The sequence below is a fragment of the Mobula hypostoma genome, chromosome 15 (genome assembly GCF_963921235.1).
Source record: "Mobula hypostoma chromosome 15, sMobHyp1.1, whole genome shotgun sequence".
Lineage (NCBI taxonomy): Eukaryota > Metazoa > Chordata > Chondrichthyes > Myliobatiformes > Myliobatidae > Mobula > Mobula hypostoma.
In genome coordinates, this window is record NC_086111.1 from 6,259,269 (window position 1) to 6,278,776 (window position 19,508).

Consider the following 19,508-nt stretch of genomic DNA (forward strand, 5'->3'; position numbering starts at 1 on the left):
AGAGGTGAGCTTTCTTGATGCTCCGCAGGAAATAAAGGCACTGTTGCGCCTTTTTGATCAGGATGGAGGAGTTCAGGGACCAGGTGAGATCCTCAGAGATGTGGACACCCAAGGAATTTGAAGCTTGATACACGCTCCACTACAGTTCCGTTGATGTAGATGGGGATGTGAGTGTGACTCCTAGCATGCCAGAGGACCACAATGATCTCCTTGGTCTTCTGGGTGTTGAGGGCCAGGTTGTTGTCGGCACACCACATGGCCAGGTGCTGGACCTCGTCCCTGTAGGCCATCTTGTCATTCCGTCTGATCAGGCCAACCACCGTGGTGTCGTCTGCGACCTTGATTATGGAGTTAGAACCATGTACAGGAACGCAGTCATAGGTGAAAAGGGAGTACAGAAGAGGGCTCAGCACACAGCCTTGAGGCACGCCAGTGTTCAGGGTGAGAGTGGAGGAGGAGAGGTTGTCTAACTTAACTGATTGAGGTCTGTTAGTCAGAAAGTCCAAGGTCCAATTGCAGAAGGATGAGCTGATACCAAGCTGGCAAAGTTTGGCGATCAGCTTGGAGGGGATCACAGTATTGAATGCCGAACTAAAGTCAATGAACAGCATTCTGACGTAAGAGTTGGGGCTGTACAGGGGGACAGGGCAGAGTGAAGTGCTGTGGAAATGGTGTCCTCTGTTGACCTGTTGGTGCGATAGGCAAATTGATGAATGTCCAGGGTAGTGGGCAGACAGGATTTCAAATGAGATAGAACCAGTCTCTCAAAGCACTTTGCAATGATAGGGGTGAGTGCAACTTGGACGGAAGTCATCAGGCCTGTGGCAGTGTTATGCTTCAGCACTGGCACGATGGTGGCCATCTTGAAGCTTGTATATAGATATCAAGGCAATGCTATAAAACACAATGTACAAGTAACTGTTTGAGTTTGGCCGTTTATATGTAGATCTGCTGATATACAGATACTGATTGTATGCACATGAAATTACACTGGATGCAGGAGTATCTGACCATAAGGTGACTCTGACAGGAATATTCAGCTGCAGCTCTGACACTCGAAGGCTAAGGACTGAGGGAAGATGGGAACAGTATCACATTCATCTCCATCCTGACTTGGAAGCATATCCCACTATTGCTATTGTTATTATCATTAATGTTAGGTCAATATCCTTGAATTTTCTACTTAGCAGGGCCGGCACCCAGGGACTGCAAAGAATGAGCAAGATGAATTACTACAGCCTTCTCAAAAACAATAAAGCAGAGGTTAAGTACCAACATTGCATCCACATGGATTTAAACTCTGAATTCAGAAGAATGAGAGGGGATCTTATAAAAACATATGAAATTATGAAAGTGACAGGAAAGTTATTTCCTCTGGAAAGTGACACTAGAACTATGGGATATTGACTCAGAATTTGGGAAAATAGATTTAGGATGGAGATTTGGAGAAAATCCAGAGAGTAGTGAAACTGTGGAATTCTCTGCCCAGAGTAGCAGTAGAGGCTACCTCATTAAATATATTTAAGGCACAGTTAGATAGATTTGTACATAGCAGGTAAATTAAGGGTGATAAGGAAAAGGCAGGTAGATGGAGCTAAGCCCATGGACAGACCAGCCAATGATCTTATTGAAATGCAGAGTAGGCTGAATGGGCCAGGTGGCTGACACCTTCTCCTAGTTCTTATTTTTTTATGTTTAAGGTATTATATTTTCTTTTTGCACAATATCAGTTAACTTTCTCGATAATCCTGAAACCCTGACAATTCAAATATTGTACCTCTCATGAAAGATGAAGACAATTCAATAAATTTACATGCACAGGAGAAGGACTTGCAGTAAGGTGTAAACCTGTCCAATATGGATTAACAAAGCAAAGCCTGATACAAGGCAGGAGACTTTTGTAACCATAACTTATATAACCCGACATACAGTTCATAGTATCTCTATCATACATCAGACATCAGACATACCAAGAAGCAATGTTGTTTAGAGTCATAGAAACCTATAGCACAGAAGCATTAGCTTAGCCACACACTTGATGCTGAGAACCCATTGTGGGTCACAGGCTTTACAAGATGGACTGCTACCTATAAAGGTTCAAATGAACGAATGCTCAAAACCTGTAGGTGTTAGAACTATGGAATCATTGAGCACTACAGAGGACACCTCATTAAAACTTATTGAATGGTGAAAGGCCTCGATAGAGTGGATGTGGAGAGGATGTTCCCTATAGTGGGGAAGTCTAGGACTAGAGGATACAACCTCAGAATTTTATAATAGAGATGAGGAGGAATTTCTTTAGCCAGAGATGGGTGTATCTGTGGAATTTGTTACCACAGGCAGCTGTGGAGTCCGAGTCATTGAGTGTATTTAAGGCAGAGGCTGGTAGATCCTTGATTGGTCAGGGCAAGAAGGAATACAGGGAGAAGGCAGGAGATTGGGCTAAGAGGGAAAATGGATCAGCCATGATGAAATGGTGGAGCAGACTTGATGGGCAAATGGCCTAATTTTGTTCCTATATCTTATTGTCTTATGGTCTACAGCACAGAAATAGGCCTTTCAGCCCATTGAATCTGTGATGGCCTGGTCTTCTGCCTAGTTCTATCTACCTACCTCCACGCACGCCCTCCATATCCCTTTTTTTCGTGTACCCATCAAACTTCTCTTAAATGTTACAATTGAACCTACATTCCACAATCCTGCAGGCAGCTCATCCCACACTCAAACCACCCTCTGAGGGAAGAGGTTTCCCCTCACATTCCCCTTAAATATTTCACCTATCATCCTAAAACTTTTGACCTTGAGTTCTATTCTTACCCAGCCTGAGGGGGAAAAGCCCACTTGTTAGGTTTTTATGGTGCAAATTGTATGATAGAATAGAGTAGTAATCTTTGTCAGAGTGCATGACTGCATTAGAAAATGACTGCATGCGTAAAGATGATCTCACTTTACATCTGTGTGCCTTGGGCTGGGAATGGCGTTTGCACATCTGTGGGTAAATGTCATGTGCACTGATGCGAGCATTACTTCTCTCCACCTTGATCCAAGATTAAGAATGTCAATGAAGTGAAGTTAAGCCATATGTATCCCTATGTAAATCCCTGATGGGATTTAGCACATTGCAAGGATGTAATAGCACAAATATGCCTATTTGTAGAATCAGGAACCAGATGGTCCTGAAATAGTCCTGAGACAGAGTGCCTTGCTGCACAAATGTTCATTAAACTAAGCTTGACTTCCAGTAAATTATCCTGCAGGAGAAGTTCTCATGTATTTTTATTTATGAAACGTTGTAAAAATCTATTTCTGCCTCTAGTGGATATAAAATAGTTACAGTGTTCTTACATACTGAGGGATCAAAACAATTATTTTACTACAAGGACCAGCAGTGCAGAAAATGGGGATGTTGCAATGGTGTCACAGGGGAGGCCGTCTTAGGGCCACAAGGAGCTTTTGGCACCTTGAAGTTTAACTGTTGAAGCCCTAACTGGCCTGACCAAAAGGTACATTTATTCATCTTTTGCTGGTTTGCCCTGTTTGAATTTTGTGGCCTTTTAGAATTGGACATTTTTTTTCTTTTAGTATTATGGCTTCCTACTCAAATAAATCGTAGGTCTGTCAAAGCCCACAACTCAAGGGATAGGCAACTTAGCAAAGCACAGGTTTCTGTGTCCAGGCACTCACCCCCGCTCGAACCCAACACCATCATAAGGTGGTGTACTTGAATGACTCGCATGAAGTACTTGGACATTCCACATTTGAAGATGCTCTTTTGACACTGGGATTAAAACATATTCACGGAAATATTGATAGAGGGAACATGAATGGCATTGACACATTTTAAATGAATATTCAATTGATGCAATGATGAATGTAGGAAAGATGTACCAATTGTCTATACTATACTGTAAATTGGCTATGTATTTGAAATAAAGAGCATATTGATGGGATGGTGAAAGAGAGCTTTTCTGAAACGTGTAATACTCTCAAACTCAGGGACAGAAATGTACAGTAGTGAGATTCATCAGTGCTGACATCCATTATCTTGATCACTTTAGATGTCTTGTCCTTAAAGTCATAGTGTCATAGAGCACTACAACACAGAAACAGATCTTTTGGTCCATCAAGTCTGTGCTGAACTGTTATTTTTCCTAGTCCTATTGCCTCATACCTGGACCATAGCCCCCCATACCCCTCCCATCCAGGTACTTATCCAAACTTCTCTTAACTGTTGCAATTGAACCTACATTCACCACTTCCACTGGCAGCTCGTTCCACACTCTCACCACTCTCTGAGTGAAGAAGTTCCCCCTCAGATTCTTCTTAAATGTTGCACCATTCACCTTAAACCTATGACCTGTAGTTCTAGTCTCACCAAACATCAGTGTAAAAGACCTGCTTACATTTACTCCATGGAGAGGAAGTTTCCTATAGTGGAGAAGTTCTGGACCAAAGGGCACAGCCTCAGAATAGGGCATCCCTTTAGAATAGAGATGAGGAGGAATTTCTTTTGCAAAATGGTGGTGAATATGTGGAATTCATTACCACAGATTGTTGTGGAGGCCAAGTCATTGGGTATATTTAAAGTGGAGGTTGATAGGTTCTTGATTAGTAAGGGCATCAAAGATTACAGGGAGATGGCAGGAGAATAGAGTTGAGGGGGATCAGCCATGATGGAATAACAGAGCACACTTGATGGGCCAAATGTCCTAATTCTGCATATGGTCTTATGGTTTACTTATAGACCTAAAGGTACATAAGTCACCCAGATCAGAGGAACTGCACCCTAGGGTTCTGAAAGAGGTAGCGCTAGAGAATGTGGTGGCATTAGAAATGATCTTTCAAAAATCATTGGACTTTGGCATGGTACCAGAGGACTGGAAAATTGCAAATGTTACTTCACTCTTTAAGAAAGGAGTAAGGCAACAGAAAGGAATTTATAAAACAGCTAGCCTGACCTCAATGGTTGGGAAGATATTAGAGTCAATTGCTAAAGCTGAGTTTATGGAGTACTTGGTGACACAGGTCAAGATAGCACAAAGTCAGTATGATTTCCTTAAGGGAAAGTCTTGCCTCACAAACCTGTTGGAATTCTTTGAGGAGATCACACGTAGGCTAGATAAAGGAGATGCAGTGGATGTTGTATATTTGGACTTTCAGAAGACTTTTGACAAGGTGCCACACATGAGGCTGCTTACCAAGTTAAGAGCCCATGGTATTACAAGAGGTTACTAACATGAGCATTGTCTGATTGGTAGGGGGCAGTGAGTGGGAATAGAAGAATCCTTTTCTGGTTGGCTGCCAGTGACTAGTGGTGTTCCGCAGGGGTCAGTGTTGGGACCACTTCTTTTTATGCTGTATATAAATGATTTAGAAGATGGAATACATGGCTTTGTTGCCAAGTTTGCGGATGATACGAAGATTGGCGGAGGGGTAGGTAGTGTTGAGGAAACAGGTAGAATGCAGAAGGACTTAGACAGATTAGGAGAATGGGCAAGAAAGTGGCAAATGAAATACAATGTTGGAAAATGCATGGTCATGCACTTTAGTAGCAGAAATAGATGTGTGGACTATTTTCTAACGTCGGTGGTGGGGAAACTGCTGGAGTCAGTTATCAAAGCTTTGATAACAGCACATTTGGAAAGCGGTGAAATCATCGGACAAAGTCAGCATGGATTTGTGAAAGGAAAATCATGTCTGACGAATCTCATAGAATTTTTTGAGGATGTAACTAGTAGAGTGGATAGGGGAGAACCAGTGGATGTGGTATATTTGGATTTTCAAAAGGCTTTTGACAAGGTTCCACACAGGAGATTAGTGTGCAAACTTAAAGCACACGGTATTGGGGGTAAGGTATTGATGTGGATGGAGAATTGGTTAGCAGACAGGAAGCAAAGAGTGGGAATAAACGGGACCTTTTCAGAATGGCAGGCGGTGACTAGTGGGGTACCGCAAGGCTCAGTGCTGGGACCCCAGTTGTTTACAATACATATTAATGACTTGGATGAGGGAATTAAATGCAGCATCTCCAAGTTTGCGGATGACACGAAGCTGGGTGGCAGTGTTAGCTGTGAGGAGAATGCTAAGAGGATGCAGAGTGACTTGGATAGGTTGGGTGAGTGGGCAAATTCATGGCAGATGCAATTTAATGTGGATAAATGTGAAGTTATCCACTTTGGTGGCAAAAATAGGAAAACAGATTATTATCTGAATGGTGGCCGATTAGGAAAAGGGGAGGTGCAACGAGACCTGGGTGTCATTATACACCAGTTATTGAAAGTGGGCATGCAGGTACAGCAGGCGGTGAAAAAGGCGAATGGTATGCTGGCATTTATAGCGAGAGGATTCGAGTACAGGAGCAGGGAGGTACTACTGCAGTTGTATAAGGCCTTGGTGAGACCACACCTGGAGTATTGTGTGCAGTTTTGGTCCCCTAATCTGAGGAAAGACATCCTTGCCATAGAGGGAGTACAAAGAAGGTTCACCAGATTGATTCCTGGGATGGCAGGACTTTCATATGAAGAAAGACTGGATGAACTGGGCTTGTACTCATTGGAATTTAGAAGATTGAGGGAGGATCTGATTGAAACGTATAAAATCCTAAAGGGATTGGACAGGCTAGATGCAGGAAGATTGTTCCCGATGTTGGGGAAGTCCAGAACAAGGGGCCACAGTTTGAGGATAAAGGGGAAGCCTTTTAGGACTGAGATTAGGAAACACTTCTTCACACAGAGAGTGGTGAATCTGTGGAATTCTCTGCTACAGGAAACAGTTGAGGCCAGTTCATTGGCTATATTTAAGAGGGAGTTAGATATGGCCCTTGTGGCTACGGGGATCAGGGGGTATGGAGGGAAGGCTGGGGCGGGGTTCTGTGTTGGATGATCAGCCATGATCATAATAAATGGCGGTGCAGGCTTGAAGGGCCAAATGGCCTACTCCTGCACCTATTTTCTATGTTTCTATGTTTCTATGTAAATAGGGAGAAAATCCGGGAATCTGAGATGCAGAGGGACTTGGGAGTTCTTGTGCAGAACACCCTGAAGGCTAACTTGCAGGTTGAGTCAATGGTGAGGAAGGCAAATAGCATTTATTTCAAGAGGTCTAGAATGCAAGAGCAAGGATGTGATGCTGAGGCTTTATAAGGCACTTGTGAGGCCTCACCTTGAGTATTGTGAACAGTTTTGGGCCCCTCATCTTAGAAAAGATGTGCTGGCATTGGAGAGGGTCCAGAGGAGATTCACAAGGATGATTCCAGGAATTAATGGGTTATCATACAAGAAATGTTTGATGGCTCTGGTCTATATTCGCTGGAATTCAGAAGGATGAGGGGGGCTCTCGTTGAAACCTTTCGAATGTTGAAAGGCCTAAACAGAGTAGATGTGGAAAGGATGTTTCCCATGGTGGGAGAGTCTAGGTCAAGAGGGCACAGCCTCAGGATAGAGGAGTGACCTTTCAAAACAGAGATGCACAGAAATTTCTTTAGCCAAAGGGTGGTGAATTTGTGGAATTTGTTGCCAAATACAGCTGTGGAAGCCATGCTGTTGGGTGTATTTAAGGCAGAGATTGATAGGTTCTTGATTGGACATGGCATCAAAGGTTACAAGGAGAAGGCTGGGAAATGCAGTTGAGGAGGAGACAGAAAAAAAGGATCAGCCATGATTGAATGGCGGAGCAGACTCGATGGGCCAGATGGCCTCATTCTGCTCCTATGTCTTATGGTGTTATGGTCTTATAGATCTCATAGTTCTGTCAAATCTCCCCTCATTTTCCTATGCTGCAGGGAATAAAATCTTTATCTATTTAATTTTCTCCTATAAATCAGGTCCTCAGGTCCCAGCAAAATCATTGTAAGTCTTCTTTGCAATTCTTCCTTCCTGTCAACCAGCTAATGCGTACAGGAGCCTAAGGACATACACTCAGTATTTTGGAAACAGCTTTTTCCACTTTGCCATCGGATTTCTGAACAGTTCATGAACCCTGAATATTACTTCACTATCTCTCTTTTGTTCAATCGATGTATTCCTTATAATTATACTTCTTTTATGCTTTGCACTGTACTGCTGTCACAAACAACACATGTGACACATTTGTATATCAGTGATAATAAATCTGATTCTGAATTTACTTTTTAACTTCTAGGTTCCCAGACTATTTTAGGATTTGAAAACATGTCCCCAGAGTAGTATCCCAGGTCAACTGGATTGATACTTCAATAATTTAACCACTGCACTTCAACTTGCTGTAAGCGTGGTCAGATCATGGGATTGCCATGCTCTGACTTTGAAAGTTTTCAAAGCTAAAAGACCGACTACTTACTCAGCAAGAGAAATTAAGGATTGAGTAGAAACAGGGCAGCAAAAGGCAGGGAGAGAGAACTTGAAATTCAACTCAGATGAAGAAAGAAATAAAAAGAAAAAAAAGACAGGATTAAGAGAATGAGAAAAGAAGTGAAACAAAGGAACATTGAGGGAGAAAATACAAATCCAAGTTAAGTGGGTTTCCTCTGGGTGCTCTGGTTTCCTCTCACAGTCCAAAGGCATACTGGGTTAGAAGGCTAATTGGTGATTGTAAATAGCCCTGTGATAAGGCTAGGCTTCAATAGGTGGGTTGCTGGGTGGTGTGGCTCGTTGGGCTGGAGGGGCCTGTCCCGCCTGTATCGCTCAATATATAAAAATAAAATCTCTGCTATTTTTGATCACGTCCAGCAAAGATATTCAGCAGGTTAAACAACTCCCTTTCTGGGTCAGCAAGAATGACCGGCACTGAGACTATCATGAGAGGACATAACCTCAAGATTGGGGGAAATAGATTTACGATGGAGATGAGGAGAAACTGCTTTTCCTGGAGAGTAGTGAATCAGAGGAATTCTCTGCCTGGGGAAGCAGTAGAGGCTACCCCATTAAAGATGTTTAAAACACAGTTAGATAGATTTCTGCATAGCAGGGGAATTAAGGGTTATGGGGAAATGGTGGGGGGGGGGGTAGGTGGAGCTAAGTACTAGGACAGATCAGCCATGATTTTATCGAGTAGTGAAGCAGGCCCAAAGGGCCAGATGGCCAATTCCTGCTCTTAGTTCTTATGCTTTTTATGCGTTAAATGTGAGCTAACAGGCATTACTATTATGAACAGTAACTTTCTGCATTGCTTGATAGGAAATTAATGTGGAAACCCACAAAGTAATAACAGAATGTTTCAGCGCTTACGAGAGATGAAGAGCTGGTTGCATAAACTGACACACAGTTCCAAGAAACCTACTCCTTCTCTGAACCGGCTGGCTGACTGAAGGAATATATGGCCCAACATTTACAACTAGTTTGTAACAGCAAAGCACCAATGGGCTGGTTATTTGTTATTTCTGATCAAGAACAGCTGCCAAGCAAAGGCAGCATGTTTTGTGACATAGAGCAGGCAGAGAAGATGTGAGAGGGCAGCCAGAATGGGGAATGGAAAAAGATAGAAGGAGGGAGAAGGGAGACATTACAAAAATTTAGAGAAATTAATACTCATGCCATCAGATTAGCGGCTACCCAGACAGAATATGAAGTAATATGAAGTAGACAAAATGCTGGCAGAACTCAGCAGGTTAAGTAACATCTATGGAGGGGAATAAACAGTCAATGTTTCGAGCCGAGACTCTTCATCGGGACATAAAAGGAAGGGAACAGTAGCCAGAATAAGAAGGAGTGAGGAGGGAAAGGAATACAAGCTGGCAGGTGAGGGTGGAAGGTAGGAGGGTGAATGAGCGAGGGATGGGGGAATGAAGGAAGAAGCTAGGAGGGGAGAGCTGGAAGAGATATAAGGCAGAAGAGGAAATCTAATAAGAGACGACAGCGGACCTCGGAAGAAAGGGAAGAGGAGGGGAAGCAGAGGGATCAAAGGGAGAATACACGCTCAGCCCTCAATATAGCAACTAACAATCTGCTGGAAGAACTCAGTGGGTGGAGCATCATCTGTGGAAGGAACTGTACAGTCAATGTTTAGCAACACCCTGCATCAGAAGCTGCACCCACAGGTTAAGGGATGGATTTTTTCACATTGAATAAATGAGAATACATTAAAACATACACACATACTGTATAAGAATGAATCTGTGTTGGAGTATTTCATGAATGCCTTTGCTACACAGACCTGGATGCAATTTCCAAATTGTACTATAACAAAGTCCTAAATGCATTTTAAAAAATCTAGGTGTGCTTACAGTTTTGTTAAAGGTTCCTTCACAGTGGAGATATTGCTAAACTTCAGCAGAATGGGCAGTGGGAATTACCACTAAGACTTTGCAGTCTTGATATTAACATATTGGTAGATCAACAATAAAGGCCCAGAGAGCAATCTCTTATCATCGACAATCTGGGAGCCTGGCGATGATATACAATGATCTGCTCAACATCGCTTAGTTTAAGGTTGTTTAATGTCATTTCCAGTACACAAGTGTAATGAGAGTAAAATAATTGTTGCTCTGGATCTACTGCAGCATAAAGGAGCAAGAAAAATAACGAGTATGATAATAATAATAAAAACAAACAGTGCATACGACAGCTTATCTACATAGATTGTATGTCTATAAAGTGACACTAGGCTGCGAATAAGGTAATTCATGGGAAATAATAAAGTAGTAGTGGATTAAGTGAGTGGAGGTGTTGATCAGCCTTACTGCTTGGGGAAAGTAACTGTTTTTGAGGCTGGTGGTCCAGGTGTGGATGCTACATAGCCTCCACCCTCCTCCATGGGCAGGGTGGCAAATCCTTTGTGATGTTACAGGTCCTTTTCTGGCACCTTTCTGTATACAGTGTATGTCCTTGATGGCTAGCCTAGTGATGCACTGGGCATTGTAGGGTCTTCCTACAAAAGGTGATGCAGTTTGTTAAGATGCTCTCAATTTCACATCTGTAGAATGACGTGAGTATGGATGTGCAAAGTCTAGCTCTCTTCAGCATTCTCAGAAAGTTGAGGCATTGGTGAGCTTTCAAGTTCAAGTTTGATTATCATTCAACCATCGATGAATACCCATGAATACAAGCAAACAAAACAGCATTCCTCCGTGGCCAATATGCAAAACACATTACCAACAGTCACACACAGCACAAGGCACATATAACACATATAAGATAGCAAGCACACATAAGACATCAGAAAAATGCAATCACACACACACTATATATATATAGTGTGTGTGTGACTGTATAGGATATGCTCTGGGACCATGAGAGGTTGTGTGTGATGTGCACTATCAGAAGTTTGAAATTGCTAGCTATGCTGCTAATGTAAAGGGAGGTACGACTGGTGCCTAGGTGGGCGTAAATGCTAAAGGCTTGAAATAAAGATGGAATCCTGTTCAAGCCATCTTACACAAAAGTAGCTATTGCACGAATCAAAACAATGTGTCAGAAAACCAAGTGTTTATGCTGGCGTCCATTTATTTGAGTGGAAATGGTTTTGATTTAATTGGCTACTTTGATTTGCTGCTTAGACCTACTGAGCCTGGGTGCAGAGGTTCAAACATGCCACCCTGCACCACGGACACATCCAGAGAGATATGGTAGCATCTCATTGGTGAATTGGCTGAAAGTGGCACAATGTTCAGGTTTTGACCCTGGAACACTTTTATAACGAGAAGGCTTGCCTCCTGCCAAACCTTAGAACTATATTAGACATTATGACGCTATGACTATAAGATCATAAGACATAGTAAGTTAGGCCATTTGGCTCATTGAGTCTGCTCTGCTATTTCATCATGGCTGACTTGTTTTCCCTCTCAACCCCAATCTCCTGCCTTCTCCCATAACCTTTGATGCCCTTACTAATCAAGGGCCTATCAACTTCCACTTTAAATATACCCAATAACTTGGCCTCCACAGCTGTCTGTGGCAATGAATTCTACATACTTACTGCCTGCTAGCTGAAGATATTCCTCCACATCTCTGTTTTAAATGGACATTCCTCTATGCTGAGGCTGTCCTCTCTTGTCCCAGACTCTCCCACTAAAGGAAACATCCTCTCCAAGTCCACTCTTTCTAGGCCTTTCAATATTCAATAGGTTTTAGTGAGATCCTCCTCATTCTTCTAAACTCCAGCCTTGTTCAAATATTTAGAAATATCAAAGAATTGAAAATACTTAAAACATACTGATTTGAATATAGGCAACATACACAAAATGCAGGAGATACTCAGCAGGCCAGGCAGCATCTATGGAAAAAAATACAGTTGTCATTTCAGGCTGAGACCCTTTGGCAGGACTGAAGAACAAAAAAGATGAGGAGTAGATGTAAAAGGTGGGGGAAGGGGAGGGAGAAACACAAGGTGAAAGGTGAAACTTTGAGGGGGAGGGATGAAGTAAGGAGCTGGGAAGTTGCTTGGTGATAGAGATACAGGGCTGGAGAAGAGGGAATCTAATCGAGAACAGAAGGCCAAGGAAGAAAGAAAAGGGGGGAGGAGCACCAGAGGGAGACAATGGACAGGCAAGGAAATAGGTGAGAGAGGGAAAAGAGGATGAGGGTTGGTGAAGGGGTGGGGGAGGCCATTACTGGTAATTCAAGAAATCAATGTTCATGCTATCATGTGGAGGCTACCTGAACAGAATATTAGGTGTTGTTCCTCCAACCTGAGTGTGGCCTCATCGCAACAGTAGAGGAGGCCATGGATTGACATATCGGAATGGGAATGGGAAATGAAATTAAAATGGGTGGCTACTGGGAGACACAAAATAATCTGCAGATGCTGTAAAAGATCAAAGCAACACTTTCAGTACGCTGGATGAACTCAGCAGGTTGGGCAGCATCAGTCAGAAATGATGAGTCAACGTTTCAGGCCGGAATCCTTTGTCAGGACTGAAGAATGAAAGATGGGGAAGGATTTGAAGAAAGCTTGTAGCGTCAGTTGATAGACCAGTAATTTGAAAGACTTCAACTCTGCTTTACATTCCCATTTGGATATGTCCATACATGGCCTCCTCTACTGCCATGATGACTAAACTCAGGTTGGAGGAGCAACACCTCATATACCGTCTAGGTAGTCTCCAGCCCCTTGGTATGAACATAGAATTCTCCAACTTCCGGTAATTCCCTCCCCCTCCCTTCCTCTATCCCTATTTTGCTCTACCCCCTCCCCCAGCTCCCTCATGGTTCCGCCTCCTTCTTCTACTACCCATTGTTTTCAGGGCTATGACGTCAATGCTTCCCCTCCCCTACCGCTTTGTCTTTCAAATTACTGGTCTTTCAACTGACGCTACAAGCATTCTTCAAATCCTTCCCCATCTTTCATTCTTTAGTCCTGACGAAGGGTTCCGGCCCGATACATTGACTTATCGTTTCTGACTGATGCTGCCCGACCTGCTGAGTTCATCCAGCATACTGAAAGTGTTGCTGTGGCTACTGGGAGATCCTGCTTCTTCTGGTGGATGGAGTGAGGTGAGCTGCTTAGTGAAACAGTCTCAAAGTCTACATCGGGTCTCACCGATATACAGGAGGCCACACCGAGCGCACCGAACACAGTATATGACCCCAACAGATTCATAGGTGAAACGTCGCCTCACCTAGAGGACTGTTTGGGGCCCTGAATGGTAGTGAGGGAGGAGGTGCAGGGGTAGATGTAGCACTTGTTCCAGTTGCAATGATAAATGCCAGGAGAGAGATCCGTGAGGAAGGACAAATAGACAAGGGAGACATGTATGGAGTGATCCCTGTGAAAAGCAGGAAGTGGTGGTGGGGGAAGATGTGCTTGGTAGTGGATCCTGTTGGAGAATTATTTGCTGGACGCAGAGGCTTGGGGGGAGGGTGGTAGGTGAGGACAAGAGGAACCCTATCCCTGGTAGGGTGGTGGGAGGATGGGGTAAGAGCAGACATGCACGAAATGGAAGAGATGCGGTTGAGGGATGTGTTGATAGTGAGGAAGGGAAGCTCCTTTCTTTAAAGAAAGGTGGACATCTCCTCCGATCTCAAATGAAAAGTCTCATCCTGAGAGCAGATGCTACCTGGACTATACCTCTTCCCACTCGTTACTTGTAAAAACACCATCCCCTTCTCTCAGTTCATCTGCCTACACTGCACATGTGGATGGAATATGAACCATTGCTGCTCCTACCTGAGAGTGGCAGTAGAGGAGGCCATGGATAAACACTTTGGAATGAGAATAGGAAATTGGAATTAAAATGTTTGGCTACTTGGAAAATGCAGAATATTCTCCCCTCAGAAATGCAATGCTGAACCTTGCTGTGAGTTCCACACTTTGACACTTACTGTGCTAGTAGCTCCATCTATTTGTCTTTTACATTTGTTTAGGCAACCAAAGCTTTATGTTCATAAAACTAATAGATTCTCAGCAAAAACACTATTAATGGAACTCTGAAGTTAATATGGAAATTACAAAACAATGGACTGGATTTTGCTTAATCTGGTTCTGAGTGCACTCTCATCCCATTGCGCTGGATGCCATAGTAGTGTAGTGAGTAGCACAATGGTATTACAGCTCGGGCCATCAGAGTTTGGAGTTGAATTCCGACATCGTCTGCAAGGAGTTTGTATGTTCCTCCCTGTGAACGCATGCGTTTTCTTCAGATTCTCTGGTTTCCACCCACAGTCCAAAGACATACTTGTTAGCAAGTTAATTGATCATTGTAAATTGTTCTATAATTTGGCTATAGCTGCTCAAAACAGTTACTTTCCTCAAGCAGAAAGGCTGCTGAACACCTCTGCCCACTAACTCCTTCACTACTTTATCATTTTCCATCAGTCACCTTATATATAGCCGAGTGTTACTTTATGGACATACAATCAATCTATGTATATAAGCTGTCTTACGTATTTATATTTATTCTGTTTTTAAATTATTATTATCATGTTTTTTTTATCTTGTTTGATTTTCTTTGTGCTGCAGAGTAACACTTATCTTGTTCTTCTTTATACTTACTGTATGTACAGGAAATGACATTAAACAATCTAGAATCATGAATCTTGGAAGTTGAATCATATCATACCAGACACTCACACTTGTGGTTAAGACAGGCAGAGGCAGACTAAAATGGCACATATTTGGGTCGTAAGCACAATTAGATGTTGTAGATACCCACCAAAATGACACCTGTGGACTTCCAGTGTGGATTGACGCCAGAGTATGGGAGTGTTAGTGTGCATGCAGTCAACACATTGTATACATACAGAGCCAGTGATTTACAATGTAAACAGTTAGCAACATTGACTTGATGCAATCACTTACAGTTTGGACGTCAGCACTTTGGCTAAGACCCTCTCCTACATTTGTGCAGCTGAAAAGACAGAGCAGTCGTAATAACAACCCCATACCCCCATTGTTCATCAGTATTGCTTCATTGGATCATTAGCCAAGTACAAGTTCATTGCTGGTTGTTTACTCCTGCCATTTGCCATGATTCTAAAGAGATTTGCTTTATTTGCCACAAGTACAGTGAAATGTACATGGGTGCCGTCAACAGCCAGTTGAGTTCAGGGATGTACTGCAAGTGTCGCTATGCTTCATGTTCACACCTTACTAACCCTAACTCATACGCCCTTAGAACGCAGGAGGAAATGAAGCACCCAGTGGAAATTCATGTGGTGGTGGGAAGAACATACAAGCTCCTTACAGACAGCGCTGGGAACTGAACCCAAATCAAACTTATAGCTGGCACAGGAAACCTTTGTGCGAACGGTTGCCTGTTCTACAGGTGATTGCTACTTTTTATAGTTGTTTTGATGATGTAAGAGATGTTGAAGGAGCCCGGTATAAACCAATTGCTCCCAGTTGCCAGACCAGATTAATTTTGCAATATCTGACTGGGGGAATATGCAGAAAGAATGCACATCATCACTTAACATGCACAGCAGTGGAAACTGCGAGCAGTTTCAATCTCCTGGGAGTGCACATCACAGACAAACTCTCATGGTTCCAGAACACATCCTCCACAATCAGGAAAGTTCACAAATGCCTCTACTTTCTGAGGAAGCTGAAAAGAGCTGGGCTTAGCACAGACATACTCATGTTATTCTACAAATGAGCAGTAGAGAGCATGCTAACAAGCTGCATCACTGCTTTGTATGGAAACTGCACTGCGACGGACAGGAAAGCTCTACAAAGGGTAGTCAAAATTGCCTACCCCAACCAGCCTACTTGCCATTAAGAACATATATACAGAAAGGTGCCAGAAAAGAGCCAGTAACATCATGAGTGATCCCACCTCGTGGGTTGTTTGTCCAACCCCCATCAGGGTGGAGGCTATGTAACATCCATAGCAGGACCACCAGACTCAAAAACAGTTACTTTCTCTCAGCAGTAAGAGTGATCAACATCTCCAGCCACTAACTCCACCACTACTTTACTATTTCCCGTCAGTCACCTTATATACAGCCTAACATCACCTTATGAAAATGACATTAAACAATATTGAATCTTGAACCTCGACAATCTTGAACACATTGCCAGAAGAAAAAGAGCAAGAAGGTTCCCTTACTTCTCCGGCACGCATATTTCCTTCCTGTACTTTCCAAAAGACTATTATGTGAGACACCTATGCATTAATAAGGATGCTTATATCGAAATCTGCCCTCACAGTGCAGGGTAAAGGCTGCATTGCCAGTAACTATCAAGGTGACAATGGCAATAAATTTTAATACAACACTCTCATTCCTGGTTACTGCCAGATCTACATGTAACAAACCTTCTACTGAGTAAGGGAAGTCTCCATTGAAAGACGGCTGACTACATCTTATCAATTTTGACAGCATTGGTAAAAATTACAGTCTTGGTAAAGATATGAGTTCAAATCCCTTAATGGAAATATGTGATTTAACAATCACATTTAAATTCACTTAATTAATTAAAAAATAAACCATCCTCAGAAATATTAATCATAAAGCTGCTGGATTATCATAAAAACCCCATCTGGCTGACTAATGCCTTGGGAGCTGAAATCTGTCATTGTTACCTCATCTAGACTACAACTGATTCCAGTACAACACCAAATCTGGCTGTTAACTGATCTATGAAATATTCTAATAAAGCAATCAGTAGCATCAAAGTTCAAAATAAATATACTACCAATGTAACTTAACAGACATCTTTAACATCTCTGCAACTGTCCACTGCCCCTGAAGGCTTCAAGGAAGCCACCATCATTCCCATGCTTAACATAGTGATGGTAACTGGCCTAAACAATCATGAATTGCTTGGAACGGCTGGTACTGAATTGTATAAAATCCCACATTCCAGCTACATTGGACCTTTTCCAGTTCACCTACTGCTCAAACCCATCTACTGATGATGCCATAGCCTCAGCCTTGGATTCTGTCCTGTCCCACCTCGAAAACAATTCCTTATACACCAAGATGTTGTTCATTGACTTTAGCTCAGCTTTTAACATGGCCATCCCTCAGAGGTTGGAGGGTAAACTGTTCTCGTTGGGATTCTACACTCCTCTCTGTAACTGGATCTTGGAATTCTTGATGGAAAGACTCCAGTCAGTCTGAGTTAGCAGTAACATCTCAAGCTCCATCATACTGAGCACACAGGTTATGTGCTCAGTACACTGCTGACTCACAGCTGCCCTACCAGATATTCAGCTCAAACCACATTATCAAGTTTGCTGGTGATACTGCAGTGGTTGGTCTTAACAGCAACAATGACAAGTCAGCATACAGAAAGAAGGTAGAGAGGCTTGTCAAATGGTGCTCATACAACAACCTGGCTCTCAGCATGAACAAGACAACACCACCGCATTAGTCAAGAAAGCACAGCAGTGTCTACACTTTCTGATGACGTTGCTCCCTGCCTTCACTCAAACAACTTTCTACATGAGCACTGTCCAGAGGGTCCTGTCTGGCTGCATAATTTGTGAGGTATGGAAGCTGCAAGGCATCGGACCACAAGATCCTACAGAGGATAGCAAAAAACCACTGAGAGGTTCACAAGAGTCTCCTTCCCGACTCTCATTTGTGACACTTACCTGGAAGCATTGTTGAGAATCCCTACCACTCATCCCACAATCCCTTTGACCCACTACTGTCAGAAAAGAGATACAGGAGCATCAGGACTAGGACTGCCAGACTGGGATAGGGATAGGGATCTGCCTATCCTAACATGTGAAGTCATTTCTGGCAGACTGGGCTGATGAGATCTACCAATGGCCCGGAAGTGGTACTGCAGTGCTTTGTGGAGAGCAGCATACGGAAGATGTCATGGTTAAAAACTGCAACCAAGGAAGACCCCTGTTTGTGACACTTGTTCATACCACTGGTCCTGGACTTCTGAGCTGGGGGAGACGAGTGGAACTGTCCCAGTGCAATGGCTTTTCCATTTTTAAAAACTCTCTCACACAGGTTCCCTGTCATCGTCAGAAATGATGGACATCCACCACAATTGCAATGTACTGCTGACGCAAAATCGTGAATTTCACGGAGTATGCCAGTGACATTAAACCTGATTTTGATTCTGACAGAACATGAGTACAAAGCCATCATGTTAAAGAACAAACAAAACCGTGCCCTTTACACTCAATCTGGGCACATAGTTTCCTCCTCAATGAGGTGCCGGTAAAGGAGTTTGACAAAATGATAACAGGCCCTCTGGCCCACTGATTCTGTTTGTTTGGGACACTATGCCACTTTATTGGGTAGGAGTCTGTTGCTAAACAGGTTCTAACTAGCATCAGCCACATGCATTTTTATGGCCATTAGACGCGATATCATGCTTAGAGCGAGCAGTTTGTAAGAAGCATCATTTGTGTGTGTTTGTGTTCAAAAAACAGTGATTTTTGTCACTGATAGTTGGTGTGAAATAAACAGTTAGACTACTTTCTTAACTGCAATTTTAAACATTCACGGTTGGAGATGCCAGCAATGGCCGGGAGTGAAAATGAAATGATTTCACTACTTCACCAAGTCAGGCACTATGAAAATTTGAAGGTATTGGCAATCATCTTGAATGTCACAATAAAATGAGAGAGGTGAGAATAGATACCGGACCACTGGAAAATGATGCTGGAGAGGTAGTAATGGGGGACAAGGAAATAGCAGACAAACTGAATAAGTATTTTGCATTAGTCTTCATTGTGGAAGACATTAGCTGTATGTTGGAAGTTCGAGAGTGTCAGGGGGGCAGTTGTTAATAATTGGGCCAAAATGTATTGGTCCCGACGTGTTTCAATTAACCAGAATCCACAGTACATGGGAAAACACTGCGAATGCACCCCAGCTAAGGTTCAAATTTCAAAGTATGTATATGTCACCATATATTACCCTGAGATTCATTTTCTTATGGACATTCACATTAGAACAAAGAAGTACAATAGAATCAATGAAAAGCTACAGTAGGCCTGTGACTAGTGCTGTGCCACAGGGATCAGTGCTGGGTCCATTGTTATTTGTCATCTATATCAGTGATCTGGATGATAATATGGTAAATTGGATCAGCAAGTTTGCTGATGATACAAAGATTGGAGGTGTAGTAGACAGTGAGGAAGGTTTTCAGAGCCTGCAGAGGGACTTGGACCAGCTGGAAAAATG

At 42.8% G+C, this 19,508-nt stretch overlaps 1 protein-coding gene across 2 annotated transcripts in view; it reads right to left on the reverse strand.

Annotated features, from left to right (window-relative positions):
- lhfpl4a (LHFPL tetraspan subfamily member 4a) overlaps positions 1-19,508 on the reverse strand; it is a 329,222-nt gene that overhangs the window by 14,805 nt on the left and 294,909 nt on the right. Inside the window, exon 4 of one of the 2 annotated variants that reach the window (XM_063067679.1) lies at positions 15,211-15,259. The exons of the other annotated variant lie outside the window; for it this stretch is intronic. Within the exon in view, the coding sequence (XP_062923749.1) occupies positions 15,233-15,259 (27 nt within the window). The 3' untranslated portion in view covers positions 15,211-15,232. Of the gene's footprint in view, positions 1-15,210; positions 15,260-19,508 lie in introns of those variants that run through there. 2 annotated transcript variants of the gene reach the window in all.